Source organism: Bombus terrestris, chromosome 15 (assembly GCF_910591885.1).
Source record: "Bombus terrestris chromosome 15, iyBomTerr1.2, whole genome shotgun sequence".
NCBI lineage: Eukaryota > Metazoa > Arthropoda > Insecta > Hymenoptera > Apidae > Bombus > Bombus terrestris.
In genome coordinates this window covers 4,866,135-4,887,911 of record NC_063283.1, presented here as the reverse complement: position 1 = coordinate 4,887,911, position 21,777 = coordinate 4,866,135, and the positions used below count along the sequence as shown (strand labels likewise).

General features: G+C 29.7%; 5 protein-coding genes across 13 annotated transcripts; 2 read left to right on the top strand and 3 right to left on the bottom strand.

Annotated features, from left to right (window-relative positions):
- The first annotated feature begins 350 nt into the window (after positions 1–350).
- Positions 351–1,916, top strand: LOC100650791 (U6 snRNA-associated Sm-like protein LSm8). Its single transcript, XM_003401493.4, has 4 exons — positions 351–679; positions 755–795; positions 1,033–1,160; positions 1,492–1,916. Exons 1-4 carry the CDS (start codon positions 649–651, stop codon positions 1,580–1,582), a joined length of 291 nt encoding a protein of 96 aa, XP_003401541.1. The 5' UTR covers positions 351–648; the 3' UTR covers positions 1,583–1,916.
- Positions 1,917–2,147: 231 nt separating this feature from the next.
- On the bottom strand, positions 2,148–10,873 carry LOC100649901 (protein suppressor of sable). Of its 3 annotated transcripts, XM_048412710.1 has the most exons (9): positions 10,774–10,873; positions 9,547–9,719; positions 6,856–7,228; positions 6,543–6,774; positions 6,120–6,472; positions 5,813–6,035; positions 5,423–5,742; positions 5,119–5,347; positions 2,148–5,040 (listed from the first exon to the last, which is right to left on the bottom strand). In XM_048412710.1, the coding sequence occupies exons 2-9, from the start codon at positions 9,588–9,590 to the stop codon at positions 3,110–3,112; spliced, it is 3,705 nt and encodes a 1,234-aa protein (XP_048268667.1). In that variant the 5' UTR covers positions 9,591–9,719; positions 10,774–10,873; the 3' UTR covers positions 2,148–3,109. The 3 variants fall into 3 exon arrangements, with proteins under 3 accessions (XP_048268667.1, XP_003401534.1, XP_012172808.1); XM_003401486.4 differs by having other exon boundaries at positions 9,547–10,867; XM_012317418.3 differs by lacking the exons at positions 9,547–9,719; positions 10,774–10,873 and adding an exon at positions 8,422–8,574.
- A 584-nt stretch (positions 10,874–11,457) lies between these two features.
- Positions 11,458–17,422, bottom strand: LOC100650016 (DNA repair and recombination protein RAD54-like). 4 transcript variants are annotated; one of them, XM_020866726.2, is made up of 13 exons: positions 17,257–17,422; positions 16,556–16,726; positions 16,279–16,476; positions 16,085–16,199; positions 14,459–14,668; positions 14,180–14,370; positions 13,898–14,100; positions 13,372–13,814; positions 13,020–13,281; positions 12,775–12,940; positions 12,285–12,690; positions 12,044–12,207; positions 11,458–11,964 (listed from the first exon to the last, which is right to left on the bottom strand). In XM_020866726.2, the coding sequence occupies exons 2-13, from the start codon at positions 16,630–16,632 to the stop codon at positions 11,772–11,774; spliced, it is 2,628 nt and encodes an 875-aa protein (XP_020722385.1). In that variant the 5' UTR covers positions 16,633–16,726; positions 17,257–17,422; the 3' UTR covers positions 11,458–11,771. The 4 variants fall into 4 exon arrangements, with proteins under 4 accessions (XP_020722385.1, XP_048268419.1, XP_012172812.1 ...); XM_048412462.1 differs by lacking the exon at positions 17,257–17,422 and adding an exon at positions 17,013–17,131; XM_012317422.3 differs by lacking the exon at positions 17,257–17,422 and having other exon boundaries at positions 16,585–16,722.
- On the top strand, positions 16,942–19,599 carry LOC100650258 (glutathione hydrolase 7). 4 transcript variants are annotated; one of them, XM_020866727.2, is made up of 9 exons: positions 16,942–17,077; positions 17,527–17,693; positions 17,767–17,924; positions 17,982–18,061; positions 18,126–18,398; positions 18,486–18,776; positions 18,862–18,928; positions 18,998–19,231; positions 19,304–19,599. In XM_020866727.2, the coding sequence occupies exons 1-9, from the start codon at positions 17,059–17,061 to the stop codon at positions 19,512–19,514; spliced, it is 1,500 nt and encodes a 499-aa protein (XP_020722386.1). In that variant the 5' UTR covers positions 16,942–17,058; the 3' UTR covers positions 19,515–19,599. The 4 variants fall into 4 exon arrangements, with proteins under 4 accessions (XP_020722386.1, XP_048268421.1, XP_048268420.1 ...); XM_048412464.1 differs by lacking the exon at positions 16,942–17,077 and adding an exon at positions 17,144–17,248 and having other exon boundaries at positions 18,141–18,398; XM_048412463.1 differs by lacking the exon at positions 16,942–17,077 and adding an exon at positions 17,146–17,248.
- Positions 19,600–19,672: 73 nt separating this feature from the next.
- LOC100651144 (GDP-fucose transporter 1) lies at positions 19,673–21,739 on the bottom strand. Its single transcript, XM_048412467.1, has 5 exons — positions 21,443–21,739; positions 20,943–20,997; positions 20,649–20,853; positions 20,453–20,591; positions 19,673–20,392 (listed from the first exon to the last, which is right to left on the bottom strand). The coding sequence occupies exons 1-5, from the start codon at positions 21,543–21,545 to the stop codon at positions 19,794–19,796; spliced, it is 1,101 nt and encodes a 366-aa protein (XP_048268424.1). The 5' UTR covers positions 21,546–21,739; the 3' UTR covers positions 19,673–19,793.
- Between the last annotated feature and the right edge of the window lie 38 nt (positions 21,740–21,777).

Here is a 21,777-nt window from a genome sequence, read left to right as displayed (position 1 = left end):
ATATATTTATTTTTAATAAATTAATATATTGTATGATTACAGATTTGACATTTAAAAAATTTTTAAACTAGTTAAACCTTTTTAAAAAAATTATTATTTATTTTTTGTATGAAACACATGCAAGTAGAAGAGAATAATTTATTTAATAATGATTCTATATATGGTAATCACGAATTCCTAAATCTATCAGAATTTAACTAAAAGTCATTTTATTTTTCTAGCACATTTTAAACTTTTCATTTTATATTTAACATCCACTAAGACTAAAATATTAGATGTATTTTAATCCATTACCCTTAAATTTGCAATAATAATTTTGTAGAATAATATTTACATTCTTTTACTACATGATCATGCTACCAATCAGTTGGAACTTTAACAATAATTACTTAACAGTGAATCTGTTGAGCTTTCGTTTAATATTCCGATCGTGCAGTTGACCGAACATCTGATAAATTCAAAAGAAATAATTTCTAATGCAGAAGGAAATTTTTATGCAAAACGTAATAATGTAATGTATGTACTTGTAGAACAGTGAACTTAATTGATACGCATTTGTTACCATAACAAACGTTAAGTACATATACGCACGTAAATCGTAGATTTTTATGGAAAAATTATTTTAATGTATAATTAATAACTAAGATTATGGCGTCAGGTTTAGAAAGCTACGTAAATCGTATCCTTTATCTAATTTGTGTTTTCATTTATTATCTTATTTTTAGTTTTTATATTTGTCCTTAACAATTTATAGACACTGTTTCTATTATTACTTCTGATGGCAGAAACTTCATCGTAAGTAAATTATTTTTAATGTGTACATAATTTCTACATGAATTACATTATATTATAATTATTATCACAGATTCCTATGTATACATTATTATCTAGAGAAATATATCATTTATAACCAATTAAATAGTCAGTTTAATCTCATACCAATAAATGACTAAGGTTCTTTTTCTCAATTTAAACTGTATTGTAATTGTTCCTATGTTGAAATTGTAAATACTAAGATCTTTATATTTTCAGGGAACATTAAAGGGATTTGATCAAACTATTAATATAATATTAGATGAATCTCATGAACGTGTGTACAGTACAACGCAAGGTGTAGAGCAAGTAGTATTAGGTTTACATATCATCAGAGGTGACAATGTGTAAGTAATTTAACTTAATTCACTTTCAGTGTGTTCAAAAGGTTCCTTCCATAATATTATTTTATTCATTTTAACTATGTTCATTAATCATTCAATATTATTTAAGAGTATATTATACATAATATATATAAATATATGAAACAGGAGATGATATTAATTTTATTTTTATTCTGGCAGTTTAACAGACAACACAAATACTGTTCAATAAATAAATAAATAGTAAATTATTAGTGTACATTTTATAGTATATAACTGTTTAATAATCAAATTTCAAAAAATTGATTTATAAAAAATACAAAGAATTTTAGTAGAGTTTTCTTTTTTCTTTTAGGGCAATCGTAGGAGAATTGGATGACGAGATGGATGCACGTTTAGATCTATCAGCTATAAGAGCTGATCCTTTAAGTTCTATTGTACATTGATGGAAAATGATTACAATTATAATTATTATTGCTTGAAAATAATAGTATAAGTAAACAATAACAACAATAATAATAATTAAACAAGAATCTGTAATAGTGAATTATAGTCAAATGAAAGTACAATTTCTCTTACATGGGTTGTACATTATATAAATTTTATCACTTTTTATATCCATATTTAAAATATTTGTGTCTTAAACAAAGTGCAGTGGGGAAATACAACCATTGTTTACAACGTTATGAGTAATAGTAGAAAAACGTATTAGAATTAATAATTAAATTGTACAAAAGAGTTTCTCTAAATGATAGTAAACTATATTTTTTACAAATGTAATTTTCATTTTTTAACTTTCTAGGTATAATAATAAAGGAAAATATCAATAAGTTAACATTGAATAATGGCTGAACAATTCTTTAAATTGAAACATATAATCTGTTTCTAATATTATTTCTCAAAGAGGAAGTATTTCTTAACCTGCGTTTTAGCAGAGATGAATTTAATATTAATACATGGAACATATGACTGCCGTAACGGGTAAATGTAATAATAGGGTAAAAATTTTGCTAGTAGTGTAAAACCTAGATTATCATAAGGTTCACATTTATTTAAATACATTTTTAATCTGCAGTCCCTACAAAATTTGAAATGAAATATCTTTTGATATCTATCTATATCTCTTCTAATGTAAGTAAAAAAGTATGTCCATGTACAGTTATTTTCGAAACTCTTATAAGTACATTAGTTTTTTATAAAATATTGCATTTTCATACTGTATCATGTACTATGTCATTTTATTGGTATTTTGACTTATAATAATAGGCCTTAGGCCGTTTCATGTTTAATGAATTTATGACGTTCTGATACTGTCTAAACATAATTTAATAAAACTTATATGCATTCTAGAATTCAAGAACTATTTGCATATAAATTATACACACACATACATATATTCATATGTATATTCATATATATGTATGTATGTATTTCCATTATGTATCATACATGGAAGACATAAAAAAAAGATATAAATCAATCTATATAATCAGATTTTTCATTCATCATATCTTATATATTAAATGTCTTTTTAAATGGATGAAGATGTTCAATATATACATATACATTTCCGCTGAAAATTTCATTTGCTATTATTCATAGATATATTTGATATATTTCTCATGTATATAATATGATTTATATTTTTTAAATAAAATATAGAGTGTCACGTAATTATGAGCATTACTTATATCATTCATTGGTATGTATACTTCATACAAAGAAATGCTTCAAAATGTGTAATTCATGTACAATATTTAATATTTTTCTTCCAATAGTTTAAATTTATATTTTTCTATTTAACCACTATCGAGCATTTGACACCATGTACAATTGACACAATCAAAAGATCATTAATCTGGACCGCCATAAATGAATGCATTATCATTAATGCATGCTGTACAAATTTAAATTACAATGAGAATTATCACCAGGTACTTCGCTTATGTACCTACTTGAAATTGCTTATTGCCTTAATTATTAGTCACGATATTGGTCCTATTTCGATTTCGTCGTCTGATACGTCCACCGCGTCTATTTTGGTTTGTTCCATTCCACTCAGGCCCCTCCATACCGAAGTTTGGATTCGGACCATTCGGATTAAATCCCATCATACCAGAATCTGGAGGCACTGAAGTAGGACCGGGACCAAAGTTATTGAAATTACCACTAGGGTACGATGGCGCACCATCGTACGAAGAATTAACGTCTGGTCCGAAGCTTACACCAGGTGCTGGGCCTAACAACCCAGCCCCATTGTTGCGTTGAACATTAAAACGTGGATCAAAGTTCATCTGATTCTGAGGCACAACTGGTCCATTCATGGTCATTCCCGGAGGAATGTTGGACATTCCCGTCATACCCATAGGTGGTATGTTTTGAGGGCCCATAGGAGTATTCATAATAGGTCCTATAGGCCCCATATTTCCAAGCATTGGATTTGGACCCATTGGCATCATGCCTTGTCCTCCTTGCATACCTTGTGGTCCAGGCATACCCTGAGGAACAGACATACCACCAGGACCCATTCCCATGTTCGATATTTCTAGTGATGACTGCTGAACATTCTTTATTATGGAAGCATTTATATTTTGAGAAGATAGATTGGAAGTTTCAAGAGCTTTTCGGCGTGGATCGGATCGGATTTGTGGAGGTGACTTTGGAGTATCCATTTTAATTGGAGGCGGAGACATGGGAGAATCAGCTAATTCGATTTTACCGATTCTAAAAATTTTACGTAATCGTGGATCGTATTTCACCTGTGCATCATTTTTAGTAAGTTTAAGACCTGTATAATCAGGTCTTGGTATGTCAACAACATATACTTTATACGTCATTGGAGGATGTGAAGAAATACTTGCATCAATTTCCGTACAAGGTACGTGTGATGGCGCCGGTTTAAAAGGCAAGCTCAACATTTGTCGCAAATCCACATCAGATTTGGTAGACGCATCGGTGAATCCTGCCCCGACAACTCGAAGATCAGTATCTCCAAAACCAGTTTGGAATTGTTGTCTGAAATCCATATCCTTTCTTCGAAGATCCTGATCTGTCTTGGTTCGGAGATCTGTGTCCATGTTAGTATCAACAGCAGTAATGCCGGAACTATAGATACTCGTTTCCAATCTAAGATGCTTAGATTCTTTTTTACTATCTGTTCTATTAGGGCTACTCAATTTCTGTTCGTCTCGACGTTGTCTGGGATCTCGTGACATACGGGGATCTCTGGAAACAGGTATAGAACTTGTTCCAGGGGACGAACGTGGACTCGATGTTTCATTTTCAATTTTTGATAACTGATTTGAAGTATTAAATGTGTTGATACTTTTACTGTGAATGTTTGATTCGTCCGATGGTATTCTGTCCGGTGAAGATTTAACTTTTGAGGAATAATCTTGTGTGGTATTTTGTTGGAAAGATTTACCAGTCGTCGCCTTTAGTGACGATAATAACTTTGATACCTCAGCACTAATGTCAATCTTACTTAAATCTCCAAGTTTGTCCACAATAACTGCTGGCTGAGGTATAGTAGGAGCAGAAGGTGTACTTTGAAATTCTTCTTTAATCACAATACTCTGTGACTTTTCTGCAGATTCATTTTCTTCTTTCAACGTATCTTTATTGGAAAGTACTATCGTAAGATTTCCACTTTCATCATCGTCATCGTCATCCTCATCGTCCGAATACCAATCTTCTAAAATTTGATCCGTACGTCTGCACGAAAGTGCAGAGAACTCATTTTCTATATTTTTAAAACTATCCTGTGCTGCCCGTTGTTGTTGCTGAATACGCATAAACAATTCCTGTGCCTTTTTTGGTAAATGAGCCGGTATTTCTTGCTCTTCCGTACATGGTGAAGAAGTATCACAGTGATTATTAGTTCCTTCGTTCGCAATATTTGTTTCTGTAACAATTAAGTAATCTTTCGCTTTACTTTTTTATTTTTGTTTTTACTTTATACAATAATGAAAACTGGTCCTACCTTCCTGATCTGTATTTTTGTCTTTCTGTTTATCGTCATCTTCCATTGGCATTTCTATAACAAGATCTGTTTCTTCATCTTGATCACTTTCTTCATCGAACTTAGACTTAGTAAGATTTGCTACTTCATCAGCTATACTAAAAACAGGTGGCGGTTTTTGCGTATTTAGCAATTGCCTTAAATCTACATCTTTTGAATCTTCAAGTAGTGTCGTGTCTTTCTTTTTTGCCTGAAAGTGAAAAGCATTACATAATATTATAGTTATTTATAAAAATTTATTAAATGAAATAATCAATCACTATACCTGTTCTAGTATTTCGTCTTCTTCTACGTCTTTTGTGAAATCTTCTCTGTCTCTTGCTTTGTTTAAATTTATTTTATTCAATTCAAGGTTATTAGCTTCAGTATAAAAATCCATATTTGGCATAGATTGGGGTATTAATGGTTTTTGTAAGTGTTGGGTTGCTAGACCCAATGCAGCATTAGGAAGTTGCAGACCAAGTTCATTGGCTGATGATTGTAACAACATGATTTGTTCATATGGAACCCTATCTTCATCTGAACCCCATCGAGTTTTCTTACCTGACGATTTCCTTTCTCTAACACTTTTCTGCTGTTGTTCTTCTATACAATAAATTTAACTTTTAATACAAACTATGCTATAAAAAATATAAATAAAAATATCATTAAATACCTTTTTCTTCCCTTTCATTATTCTTTTCTGTGGTACCAGTTGGAGCTGATATATTTAGTTCAAAAAGACTGGGAATTTTTTGATTTGTAGTTTCTTGACCCTGCGCTAATGCTCTAGCTGTATTATTTATCATTAACATTGCCCCTTCTCTACTTAAACGTGGAAAATCTCCAAGAATTTCTTTTGGTGCTGTTTCTAAGTGTTTTAACAAAATTCCTTTCACCTGCATAATAGTATTTTATTTAATATACGCTTTTCTAAACTATATTGATTAAAGAAGATATAAAAGCTGAAATATAATAAGTACCTGCTCATTTAAAGGTTGATGTGAAAATTTACAATTCTCTCCCTGACTACATTTTAATCCTGTATGAAAAAATTTACATGGAAAATCGTGATGCATATAAAGGCATTTATCTCTCTTTGCACAACAGTCCATAAGATAAAATTTGCAGAGTTCCATCTTTCGAGGTGGTAAAGCATTATGTGAAAAAGGGCAATCATCTCCTCTATGGCATTTTCCTTGCATGTAATAAACACATATAGCATCTGGATCTTGATTGTGGTCATTATTTTGATTTCTGCGTCCATTTCTATCATTCCGCATTTGCCCACGGGTTTTATTTTTACCACCGCGTTCATTTTTACCGCCTCTACGTCCTATAAACGCAAATATCGTTTGTAATAACTTAATAATATTGATTAATAATATTATATAATATTACCATACCTCCCCCACCGCCACCTCCTCTTGAATTACTACGCTTGTTATCATTATCCCTATGTCGATTTACATTAGGCCTATCATCATAATCTGAATTACTATCAAAATTCTCATGCTCGTTTGTATGTCTTGGAGAATTATTCTCTTGCGAATCCTTCCTAACAGGCGAAGCACCCCTAACAAATAACATTTCATCTTCATCTTCATTGACATTTTCGTCGTCGCTCACTTTTCTTCTCTGTAAATCACATATTTCTTATAAATCCATATAAAATATTATTTAAATTAATTCTACTAATAACATTAAATATTATGAAACCTTTTGATCCTTATTACGGTCTTCCTCTCTTTCATCCCTTATCCTTTTTCTACTCTTATTTCTATTATTTTTACTCTTAGATTTGGAATCTTGATTTCTAGTACCATCTTCCTCTAACGCCGCCCTAATTGCTTTTTCCACATCTCCTGCCCAATCTTCTGATGGATTTTTATATTTTAGAAATCTATCATGCTTGCTACTTCCTTGAACATTTGATTTCTTATTTTTATTGAATTTAGTATCGAAAGCTTTAGTTTTTGGTACATCTGTTTTTGATGCACTTTTATTGGCATCATTATTTACTGGTGGTGGCAGAGGTTCATCATCTTCATCGGAAGGAATTTCCCCATCTTCCAAATCATTATCATCGTTACTATACATATATTAAAAATACATTGTTAGCTAAAAATGTATAATACGTTCAAACTGAGTGTTTTATAAACTTTATGTAGTTTAAAATATTTTTATACAGTATTAATAATTTTTTATATATCGTGTATGTAATATTATATATATTATATGTATATGTATAGTTTGTTCCATATAATTAAAAATAGAAGGTTTAATGTCTGTATCGATGACAGATTTTGCTTGATATGCTTTATTAATAATATTATTTTGAATATATTTTAAATCTCTTTCTTGAGAGACTTAAAAGGTCTATAAATTTTGATCTTAAAGAATTCTATGCTAATGAATAAAGAATTTATTTGTAATATTAATTAAAAAATGAAAGTAAATTAAATTATACAAAAATGTTACATCCTCAGATATTTATCATTTTATGCATTTTTCAAAGCTGCATTTTTTTATGTATGAGGTAAAACCGAAAATTTTATTTCATTAAAATCATCATCATTTATCATTATCATGATGATCATCATCATAATCATCATCATTGTCAATATTATCATCATCGTCATTATTCATTATCATCATCATCATTTAAGAATCATTAAAGAAACGCTAAATGCATTTCTTTAATAAAATGAGATAAAAAGTTGCTAGAACAAAATTGGACTGTGCTCATAAAAGCTGTCAAAGCATTAACAGCAATGGTCATTAAATACATCACATGTTGTACGTTGAATAAAGGAACATCGAACTTTGGTCGAGCAGAGTATAGCTGAAAGAAGCTTCCGCTACTAGTTGACCTGAAAACATTGGCTGCTTTGGGAGGTGACTAACGACACGTTGTAGTACAGTAAGCATCGATCGATGCAACTTTGAAATATATACCTAGTTAACGTAACATATGCTTGGGAAATAACTGTTTTCTGAATATGTCCGTTATCACCGATTTATCCGGAAAATAGCATACTTTAGAAACGTACGTTCAATCGTACAGTATATAAAAGCACAAAATTACAAATGAAGAGGAAGAAAACCCATATTATTAAATAAAGCGTATAACCATTCCCACATATTTAAAATAAAATACACGAATATAAAATGAAAAAGTAATATGTAAATTGCAGGCGCTAAAAGATTGTTAAATTAGCACAGTAAAAAAACGCATGATATCTGTATATCACGAAGGAAAATAATAAATTGGAATTTCCTTACCCACAAATCGTGTTCATTATTAACATCATTATTCATCATCAACTACCATAATTCATCATCAATGCAATAGTATGAATACGAATATATAACATATCACATTATTTCTACAGCATATCTCATCGTCATCGTTACAGCATTATCAACAGTGCATGTAACATTTTTCGATAATCGTACGTCAGAATTTCTTCGCGTGTAGACCCCGTTTGTCTCGTTCATTCACGTGTATACACATGTATGTAGGTATACACATGTGTACGTAAGGTAGGTTGTACATATGTACATGACGCATATCTACATGCGCGCTGTGTATAAATTTAGTCTCTGAATGTGTATTAGGTACATGTATAAATACGTCGTACTCGACCGGGAAATGTATATATGTATATATCTTCTGTATATGTATATCGTCTCCCCGAAGATCCCGTGCATATTTCTTTTACTTAATACAAACTTCCGTTTCTGAAATAATTTTATACCGATATTTATGTAGTTCTTCAATGCTCGTCAAAATATGTCATTAAAATTTGCACCGTTATAAATATCGTTATATCCTACCGTAATAAATATCGTCATAAATATATAAGAATTAAGATATACGCACGAACATTTGCACACATATCTTGTGAATCACCACAAAGCTAACATTTTTATTTGGAATTTTACTTGAATATTGATTCAAGTAAATTTATTAATGCCTATCATAAGGAACATTTTTAATTCCATAAAAAGTTGAATTTACTTTCTGCTATTTAATATTGGAATATGTATATCGGAGAATTTCTTTGTCACGAAGATAACCTTGGCCTTAAGAACCGTGCCAAGGTACTCAACGTTTAAACTATCTTATGTTATAATTCTAGAGTAGAGCTGATTTAATTTCAGAGCAATGAAGAACCATAAAAGAAGACACGAGAGAACAAAAAGATGTAAGTTACGCGTATTCGAACAGTGTAATATGACTCCGCTTTTTTTCTCATAGTGCCAATGGTATATACCGAAACGAAAGCGGGGGACCAGCACGGAGCTTCTGGAGAGGGGGTTCAAATGTGTGTAACGTGAATTGGTAAACAGTCCTAAAAATTTCGACTGTTTTCAACTGGTGAATAAAAAATGTTGGAGGCAAACCTTTGGATTAGAGTCTCAGCCGCGGAAACACTCTCTAATGCCATTGTTTTGTCCCGATCGATCGTGTTTTGTACCGTATGATATAGCACTGTGGCCCGACGATGATCATTCGATCGATTGACGCGACCACACTCGATGGCTCTTTGCTTGGAAAATAATCGCGTGCCTGAATTCTAGCATTTGAAAAAATTTTCAAAAATACTCAATTTACTAGGACACTAATTAGCCTACAAAGAATCGTGTTTCTCGTGTGTCTCTCCGTTTCTCTTTCTCTCTTGCGTGCGCGTGCGCGCACCCAACAACCGAACGTACCAGAGGTTTTTATTAAAAACGTTTTCTGTATCTTTTTTCTATCGTTGCCTCAGTTACATGTCTCTGACCTCTTTTTTATCCTCCCAAATTAATTCTTCTCGCCTGAGCACAATATTCAGGCTAATATATCTCGTTTAATTAAAATGTCTTTTTATTTCTCTGATTTATCCGTAAATTACTATTTGCACTTCTCGATTCGGCGAAGAAATGGATAGATTTTCACTGTGTGTCTCTCCTCTCCTTGGCTATTAAATTTCGTTAAATGGCGTGATCTTACCACTGCAACGTCGTGGCATGACGTGGCAAATGGCTGACCGACCATAAGCTCTCGTAGGCGATTCAGAATTATCTCTTTTTCCTTACGCTCTTAACTATCGAATGAAATACGGAGATAAGAGCAGAGCTCGATAGGAAATACGTATATCGTACTTCTTTCTCTTTTTTTAAAATTCGTAATAATCAAACGAAAAGGAAAAAAGCGTTTTTCCCCAAAAATACGACTCGAAGCTTCGTAGAGTTAATGTAAAGGCGTAGCTTCCACTTCGACGATTCCCGTGTGTTCCGTAATCTGATAACAGCGCTCTCTTTTTTCGATTGAAAATATATTGGGAGAGAGAGAGAGAGAAAGGGAGCAACGAATAAATTTGTTCGTCTCGCCTTGCCGATAAAAACAACTGCGAGTTTAATCAGACGCGCGTCTGTTATTGAAATTTGATCGAGAAATAAAATGTTTTAATGCACGGACTCGACGCGATTCGTGTCTATCCTGGATGGATTGACAGCGTTTTTTACGTCTCTCGTGTACTTCCGCGTACTTAGATTATTTATCTCAGCAAAAGAAGAACATATGTTATTATGAACGAGACTAGTCGCAGGCAGGCGAAAAAAGAACGATGGTCGGACAGAGCGTATTACTATGTCAGCAGATTGTATAAAAATGTATCAGTTATGAGACGATGAGCGAAAACTTCAAAGATCAAACTAAACATGGCCACATCTGGAACTATTCTGAGCGGGCAGCTGTACGAAACCTCGGAAGAAGGGCAACGCGAACGGGTACCGAGCTGGGAGGGAAAGCAGCGCTGATTCCGTTTAACCAATCAGAAATCGTATTCAACGATCACGTGCTCACGTTTCCATTACCTGCATTCCCCCACTAAGATTTTCTCTTGCTTCCTCTCCCTCCCCGCTTCTCTTTATTGCTTCTGTTTATGTAGAACAAATTCCTCAAGCCTTCGTTGACCCTTGGTTTTCTGCGCACAATTCGTCTGAAAGCTAGCTTGTAGATATATTAACCGTATTAAAAACATTGTATCCCGAATTTCACGCTTTGTATTCATATTATTTGCAGACGTTTTGGAAGTTTTCTTATTTTTCAATATAAATGTTTTTTAGATTATTATTTTGAAAAATTATATTTTTGATTTTAGTTCATGTATTTACTCATTATCGTATACTTGCTGAATTCTGACTTTGACCGTAATTTGAATTATCAAGTTTTACAGATATAATAATTTTTTCAATTAATGAAAATAATTGTATTAAAAAGGAAAAAGAAAATCAAACATTGGAACTATTAAAAATGTTTAATAACTGTAATAATCTTTCATAAACAAAAATTTATTTTACATATTAATCAATTTGTGCAATTTTTATACAATTAAATTACATTTTTTTCCTGTTCTATAAAATATTTATAATAATATATTAATTATTTGTCCGTACAAACTAACTTTAATATACTCAACATACAATGTAATTTCTATTATTAAACAAATACACAATGCTTGTTATGAATTTGTTTATATAAACTTCGTCCTAACAACTTTTGTACAGAAGTATATGAAACATTGATATATAAAAAATGTCGCCCCCATTATTAAGATATGTGCAAATAGTTAAAAATCGTAATCCTATTTAACTTGTTCATGCGATCGATGACAGAAAACAAAAGAAATTCCACATGACCAGCATTGTCGTAATGGTATATCTGGTAAATGTCGTGGATTATAGATGTGCCTCCAATCTGACAAATCTGAATTACAGTCAGATTGTTCGGGTGGTCCTTTTACTTCTATACCATTGACGCACCTTTTACATTTGAACCTAAAGTACATGCAATAAATATAATTAACTAATAACTATTCATATAGACATTCATAATTTTTCATAATGTTAAGCTTACTTAGCGTGAGTATCTGATATTGTATTTTCTTCTAATTTAAATAAATCTCGTAAATCATTTAATGTAAAATGTCTTGCAACATCTTCTTCCTGATCTACGACTGTAGAACTTAATGCTTTTTTATGCGCTTGCCTTTGAAAAATTTTTTCCTCGATAGTACCAGTCTATAACATTTAAATGACAACATAAATGTTGATTTCTAAAAGATCAAAAATTGTTGTAAAATTTTTCTTTTACGTACACAGAGAAAACGATATATAAAACAAAGTTTTTTCTGACCATCCCTCCAAACTCTTGCCATAGCTTGATCATCATTTGCAGGATTCCAGTCAGGATCGAACATGACAAGTCGATTTGCACCAATAAGATTTAATCCACAGCCCCCAGCTTTGGAGCTGAGCATAAAAATAAAGTCATTGCTATTTGGATCATTAAATTTTTCTACTACCTTTGATCTTTTTTTAATAGTCATAGTGCCGTCTAATCTAACATAGTTATAACAACGTTTATGACACAGTTTCTCAAACAGATCGAGAGTTTGTGTATAATTAGATACCAATACAATTTTATCATTCGTCGTTGTTTTAATAGAAGCTAAGAGACAATCTAATACCATTAGCTTTCCGGATAATTCTGGCATGATTTCTCTAGAAATAAAATTATAAAGATCAATATTATAAAATAGTGGTAAATTTAGGTCAGTATTATAAAATAATTTTAATACTATGTACTTTGTATTGTAATTTGGAGGCATTAATTTTGCAGCGTTTTCAAATCCATCAGATTTTTCCAATATTTTATCATATACCAAATCAGGGTGACAACATAATTTTTTCAACAGTGTAATTGCTGCAAGTGTTGAAAAACTTTTTCCTTTTTTAGAATTGGCAGAATTTTCTATAACGAAAAAATAGACATTAATTAAATATAGAGATTTCAAGTATTTTAAATAATAACGAATTTATAAACAACAAACCTTCCATTGATTTTCTAACACTATCGCTTTGTATAAAACTGTTATAAAGGTCAGTTTGTAGTTTTCCCATTCTTATACACACCACTAATTCATATTTTAAAGGTAAATATTTCGAAAGTAAGGCACTAGTGCGTCTAATAAGACATTTATTCACAATGCTTACTAATTCCGCTAAACGTTCCTGAGCGAGTTTACGTTCAGTATCTGTTGCAGCTGCATCTTGACCACGTAAAATTGGTATCTCGAATTTTTTTCGAAATTCCTAACAAATGAAATTTTAATATGACATTAATATTCTCATTGAAATATTTGAAAAATCTCTTTAATTTTCTAAACATATTAATTAACATACTTGTGCAGTTCCCAATAATCCTTGATTAACAAAATGTACAAGAGAGAAATATTCTAAAAGATCATTCTGGATAGGTGTTCCACTGAGTAGTACTCTTCTTTTAGCCTTTAAATTTATAAGCGCTTGATATGTTTGATTTTCAGAATTTTTTAGACGATGTCCCTCATCACATAATACGAGTCCAACTTCATCTTGATGAAGAACTTGTGCGTGTAAGCGAAAAGTTTCATAACTGATTATCAGAATAGGATTTATACACCTGCGGCCGTAAGTTTTCATAAATCCAGTAAGTTTTGTGTCGATATCTACTTTGTTTCCACCATCAATGGCTAATGGTTGAACTCTATTTTTCAACCATTTAAAGATCTCATTATACCAATTTTTAACTAATGAACTTGGCGCAACAATAATAGCTTTCTCTATAAGTGGTTTAGCTTCGGGTCCTACAAAACACAATTACGTAATTAACGTAATTAACAATTAATGTAATTACATATTGTATATAATGTATATAATATTATTTTACCTTGTTTTAATAAAGTCCACAAAAGAGTTATACATTGTAAAGTTTTTCCAAGACCCATTTCATCTGCCATGATACACCCATAGGCACCTTCAATACGTTTTCCTGTTACACATTCATACATAAACTTCACACCTTCTCTTTGATGAGGTCTTAAAATATTACATAATAGAGGATCCACTACTACATGTACAAGTTGTTTAGATCTGAAATATAAATGAACTATTATAAAAAATTGTTGATAAAGTTTAATAATTATAAAATAAACAAAATATTTATACTTACTGATCTATTTTCAATTTTTCATGTTCAGATAATTCAGGGGGTGAATAAACAACAAGCGCATTAGCTTCTTCAGGATCATGTAAAGGTCTACGGGGACCAGATAAACGTATTCCTAATGCACGACCAGATAATTGATAACCAGGAATTGGTATCTTAAATGGTTTACTAAAGATCTTTTTCATACGTTCTTCCTATAAGTCCAATTATAATTTTTTACTGTAGATATTATGTTATTATAAGATTGTTATTAATGATTACTATTTAATGTATAATACTTACATGTTCAGAAATTACTTCTTGGGTAGCTTGCACATCATTAGCTGAAAGAGCAACTGCTTTGTATTCTGGTATTTGTACATTTTTGACATTACGGCAAACCTTTTTTTTAGTTTGTTGAACTGGTGACACAACCTGACGTATTGTCACATTATTGGATATATCAAATAGTAATGGGCGTTTGCCATTTTTACTGGGTGCCAAAGATCGATTCTTATATACAATAAACATAAGATTATTAAAAACAAAATAAAAATTTGTTATATAGGATATAATAAAATTAAATCTAATAACAATGACAATAATAAGCACGAACATGTTTTTGAAAATTGAAAGAAAGAGTACTAAAATTATACTAGTACATTAATTATTACTAATTTTGTAATTTTAATATATCATTTTTCAATAAAAACTAAAGTAATTTTGATAAAAGAATTTTTAACCAATTTTATAAAAACATACCATTTTGAAATAAGATATGTCATTTTCAAATTTCAGTGTACTTTATTTCGTAATATCATTACTCTGTAAAATTATTACTTTCCACATTTCATTTCTTGAACTAATGACTAATAAGCAATGACAATAACAAATTTTACAAGTTTCGCGGTTATACAAGTGATACAGTTTATTTTACTTTCTACCTTAGATTCTAGCACACCTATCGTCCATTATTGAAAGCTGATACAGCACCACTGCATTTAAATCTCAAGTACGAAATATTTAAAGCAAAAACGTTTAAAGTTAAATTTATCAGAATTAAATGTGTTGTTGATTCATATAGATATCACATATATTATATATAAATTTTTTAAATGATATTAATTATTATGTTTCATGATTATGTCACTAATTTCTTTATATACAAAAAACATACACTAGTGAGACATTCATGAATTTTTTAGCAATTACATAGCAGTATAATTATAGAAATATTCTCTATGTATTTAAGAATATAAATAAATAAAATTAATGTTCTGCAAATATGTTTCCCAAAAAATTCGTATTAAGGTCATCATCATCCTTTATAATGTTTTTATTACATTTTTTATTTGAAATATTAAAGGTGCATTTAGTAAGATCAAATAATTTGGGTATGATGTTGGGTTTTATACCATAAGTATCTTCCAAAAATTCCAGAACAGCTACTTTATTTTGTAGATTGTTAAAAAACATCCTACTTTTTTTGGGGAGCATTTTTTCTAACATAAATACAAGGTGATGATGAAAACATATAAATTGAGTTGGTATAGTTGATGTAATATCAAGCCAATCTTGTACACAATTAAGAGGTGTAACTGAATGTCCAGAAAAAAGAGCTGGATTTGTTAAAATCCCTCTTGCAGACATCACTGCATCACAATTACTTTCTTTATAGAGCTTTTCTGCACTTTCTAAACTTTTTACATCTCCATTAGCAATGAGAGGTAACTTCACACTGTCTCTTACTAATTTTAAGTTATATAGATCAATTGGTTCACATCTCATTTCTGGAGTTCTAGCATGAACAGTAAGAAATGAAGCACCAGCTTTTTCAAGAATTCTACAGAAATCAATGGTTTTTTGAATATCCTTCAATAATCTAATCTTTACAGACACAGTGAAAGGATATGGAATACGATTTCTCACTTGATATATTAAATCTTTTACAAGATCTGGTTTCTTAAGTAAGTCAGCTCCATACCCATCTTTCAATGCCCAACGCTGAGGGCACCCACAATTTAAATCAACTCCATTACAATATCTATAGAAAAATAATTCATTAGGCATACAAACCAATATTGATTATCAGATATTAGTCTTAATATTTTGGATGAACTTACGGGGCAACCAATTCTGTTGCATTAAGAAAGTCATATACATTTTTAGCAGCAAATTGAACAACTAGTGGCTTATCTCCATTATTAGTTGAAAACTCATTGTCTCTGGCTTTTTCAGATTGTACAAATGAATCAGCTAAGATCATAGGTGTAAAACATATATCGCAATCATATTGTCTTACTAAAGTTCGAAACTGTAATCTGTTAATATTTATATTATTTTTTTATTTTCATATACTGAAAAAATACTACAAATACAGTAATGTTTATTATTACTTACTTGCTGTATCTAACCATTGGTGCACATACCTTTATCATTCTTGGTTCTTTTAACATTTCTGCTATATCAATGGACATTTTTGTTTATATTTTGTATTTTGTTTCAAAGAAAAAAATTAAATGTCATATACATATGTGTATAATATAACAAATTGTTTCTGCATAGAATATTCTGCCAAAATAATAAGAGTAATTATTTTTTGTATAAATTTTGTTTCTTTTCTTTATTTAAAAATAAAGCAGTAGATATAACTTTTTGTTAAATAACATAAGCATGTAATTAAACAAACTTTTTAATATAGTAGTAATGTGTATAAATGTTTTAAAATACTTTCGATTATATTCCATTAATCTTACAGTACAAAAAATCAGTTAAATTTACAGTTAGAGGAAAGTATACACTGTCTATAACATGATATAGATACGTTGTCTGCATACCATTAAACAATTTTACGTACATTTAATTCTTTTCAATCCGTATTCAAATTAATTCATGTATTTACGATGCGCTATAATAATTCTTGTAAGTACCATTTATTTCATTTGTTTTCTTATTGTTATTATAAACATTCGAAAAATTTTATTTATACGTAACCTTATTACACTCATTAGCATTTATTTACAAGCATGTGATATTTTTCGAAAGAAATGTGAAACACAATGATTATTATTTTGAGTACTATATTTTTTACATGTACTTACATAGTTTAATATTAAATAAAAATTAATGTTCACTATAAATAGTAATTATTCTTAGCAACCACCTTTTAAACTACATTTATCTTAACCTTCATTTGTTATTTCTCACAATAATTTCATTAAGTATAAAATTTTCTTGTATCTTTATACACACAAAAATTTCGAAACATATTACAAAAGTATCTCATTATTACTGTTTTAATTATTATTACTGTGTTACTTAACACAGTGTGTTGTAAGAAATCCTATCATATATTATTTTAATTTTTAAAGGCTCTGGAGAAGAATGTCCTTTAACAAAAAGTAGAAGTTACAAATACACGTTAACTATGTATTGTGGAGATGGTTTAAAATTCATTATAAGCTGTTTCACCATTTTGACAATTTCTATTACAACAACATTAATTTTACAAATATTATATGCTGATGGGAGCCCACAGGTACTTAAATTAATATAAAAAACATATCATACAACAAATTATAGATGTTATGTGTAATGTTGTGTTATTTCAGAATACTGCTGGTATACATGGTGCTGTTGCAACAGATTATACAAATTGTTCACAAATTGGAACCAAAATATTACGAAAAGGCGGTAATGCAATAGATGCAGCTGTAGCAGCTACTATTTGTATGACAGTAGTTGCTCCACATAAGACTGGTCTGGGTGGGTAAGTTATATATGTAATTTTATTAATAATTATAATAATTTATAATTATTATTTTAGAGGTGGTTATATGATGTTATATAATCATAAAGAACAAACAGAACCAATTATTATTGATTTTGCTAATAATACAATTAAAGGTATGTATTTGAATAATATTTTCAAAAGTATTTCAGATCTTACATTATTTGTATTGTATGTTAGACAATTTTTTACAAGATGGGATACGTATACCAGCAGTATTAAGAGGATTAGAATATGCACATACATTAAAGGGTAAACTACCATGGAGTGAAATTGTTAAACCTTCTGTATCTTTAGCCAAAGAAGGATTTGTTGTATCAAAGGAGCTAGCAAGTGAAGTATCAAAAAATATTGATTATGAAATTTTATATGGGCACATTAGTGCAGGAGATATACTAAAATTACACGATCTTAGCAATTTGTTAAATGCTGTAGGACTGGAAGGAACTAATGGTACAGTAATTTTATCATTATTATAACTAAATTAAAAATTTTGTATTAATATCTTCTAATACATTTACTTACTTGTTTCTTTTTTAGTATTATACAATGGAACTTTTTCACAAAAGCTTCTACATGATAGAATTAAACTATCAAAGCTACTTCCACAGTTAGTAAATTATAAACCTGATGTATATATAGCAAAAAAGTCAAGCTTTTATAAACATGTAATATATTATCCTCCACATATGTCATTACTAAAATCAATGATTGCAGTACTGGAAGATCTTAACATATCTACTGATAATGCATCCATAGTAGGAGCAGATATACAAATAGCTAAAACATTAATAAATTCAGTATCAATGCCATTACAATTAAAACAACATGGTTTGTTATACTTCACTGTTTTCATTTTAAAATATATATAAATATGTTTTACAACAATGTTGATTTCATACCGTAATAATTTTAGTTGAAGAAGAAAGATATACTGGAGTTGTTGCAATGGATTGGGAAGATACTTATGTTTGTATTATAACGTTAGTATTATATTGATTTAATATATTTCGTTCAATAAATTTAGTGATATAAATGTACACTTCTTACAGTGGACTTGGTGCACCATTTGGTCTTGGATATATGTCAACTGTTGGCTTCCTGCTAGATAAAGCTGATACCAATAATACCTTATCTATGCTTGTTCCCATAATCTTTCATAATGAAAAAGCATTATGTGGATTAAGAGGAGTGTTTGGAACTGATGATACATTAATTATTGGACAATTATTGTACAGTATTATAGTGCGTCAATTAAATGTTTCTGAAGCTATTGAATATCCAAGGTAGAAAATAGATTTTATCTTTTATAATATAAAAGTGGAAATGTTATCTCTTAACCACAATTTATTGTTTAGGTATTATTTTTCATCAGATGGATTTGTGATAGAAAATGATCCAAAACATTCTATAGATACATTAATGCGAAATCAATTAAACTTAATAGTACCAGCACCACATTTAAAGACTGATTCAGTATTAAAAAGCGTGAATGCAATCATAAAAAGAAAAGATCTAATGTCAAGTCATTCAGATAGTCGTGGAGGTGGCCTTGCATCAAGATTTTAATAATTTATTCATCTATATTTTTTTTTTATTAAATATATCTATATATTTTATATATTTATATATAATAAAGTGAGATTTTTTATGACGTTTTAAATTTTAATCCTAATTATGATTAGATAACTTTATAAAATAAATGGAATGAAAAATAATTTATACTGTTTTATAAAAATAATTAATTTTATTTTCTTAACTATTTTTATATAAATCTTATACAATAAAATGTAACCTATGTTATATATACTTTGATCCGAATATGAAATGTTTAAATTATAAATTCATTCACATTTTGTCACATTGCAATTGCTGCTTTTCTTCTTTGTATTCTCTACTTATATCAAGTTGTCTCAATCTAGCATACATTGCACTAGCACTAAGTACAACAAAATTACTTATCCACCACATGAATGATTTCTTTTCATCAAACCAGTAAGTTGCTAAAACTGTTTGTGCACAAGCTTTAGCAGTTCCACTAATATTGTGTGTTAAAGGAGATGTTACTTTTATTTGAAGTGCTGTAGCAAAACCAATAGCAAATCCACAAATACCACCAACAATCATAGCCAACCAAAAATATGAAGATCCAATCTTATCATAATTGTACACTGTAATATGTTCTCCATTTGCTAACATTAATGGAAGAAATATAATGACACTATATGCATTGTTACAATAAGAGAGTAACCAAATATCTTGATTTAATGTAGGAAGAACTTGTTTCATGTGAATGGAATATAAAGAAAGAGTTAACGATCCTAGTACACCAAAAATTGTTCCCAGAATAGATAGAGAACCAGCAATGTGTTCTTGATCCACACCAAGCCAGAATCCAATCACAATAAATGCACAACATGCAATACAATTTATGGAAGTCTTTTGACCTGTAAAATTTTCATAAGTCATTATACTTGCCAAATTGTTTTATTTTCAGAGGTTCTTACCTAACATAAGGTATGTGAAAATAACATTAAATACAGTTGTTAGTGAACGTCCTGTGTAATAAAATGAAACGTCAACATATTTTAAACATAAGTTGTTGGTTGCAATCATTCCAGTAAATAGGAGAGACAATGGTAATACCTATAAATATATAGAGAATAATAAAGATATAATTATTATCAAAAAATTATAATTTACCTTTCTAAGGGTTTCTTTGGTATATGGATTACCAATTGGAAATTTAATATATTTTGGGAACCATTTTGATAAATTACTAAGAATTACACACATAACTAAAGATACTATACATTGGCACCATGTTATAAAAAGAGGTGCATCCAAATTTATAGTATTACTGGATAAAAGAGTTTTATTTATAAATACAGTCAATATAGAAATTATCCTGCAAAGATATTTAATCAATTATATGTACAAAGTAACAGAAATTAAGTAACTTCATTTGTTACTAAAAAGTAATTTAGGCGAACTTACCAATAATTTGTAACCACAATTGCAATATATATAAATTTTGTCAATAATCCAGTTTCTAACAACATTTTTTAAATATATTTATTTATATAAGTTAAATATTACATTACAATAATTACTATATTTCAATATTAAACTATACTAAAACTATTAAAGTATTGAATATCAAAAAAATGTTGATTCTTTATCAATTTTTTAATAAATCATTACAATAATACTGTGATTTTACAATTTTAATATATTTTTTAATGAATATAATTTTTATGACAAGTAATAAATAATATTATTTAAACATTTTGATGTAAGCACTTTAAATATATAAATTTTTATTAAATAGTCTATAGCTATAAAATAGCATATGTTTTATCATTTTTAGTCTGTTATCAGTGCGTAACCTTTTTGAGGTTATGTTTCACATAACCCATTGCTCACTACTAATCTATGACATTAACATTACGATTTTTGATCTCGATATTCACGATCATATAAACAGATTTCGATACCTGACACTCGTGTACAGAAGCCTAGGAAAAGCAATCCGGAAATTGAATCGCGGAAAATCAACATGGAAGACAAGAAAACCCCCTTTCTGCACATGCGTGACATGCGATTAATATTTCAGACAAAGATAGAGACATTCTACTCATCTCTATCTGTTTCGCAAGAATGCGGACTTTGTCGACTGTCCATGTTGATTTTTCACGACTAGACACGACTCAATTTTCGGATGGTTTTTCCCTAGCAAGTGTCGAGATCTGCTTATATGATCGTGGTTGCGATCATTACTCTAGAAACTAGAATAATCATATGTATATATACGTTTCAGTATTTACACTAT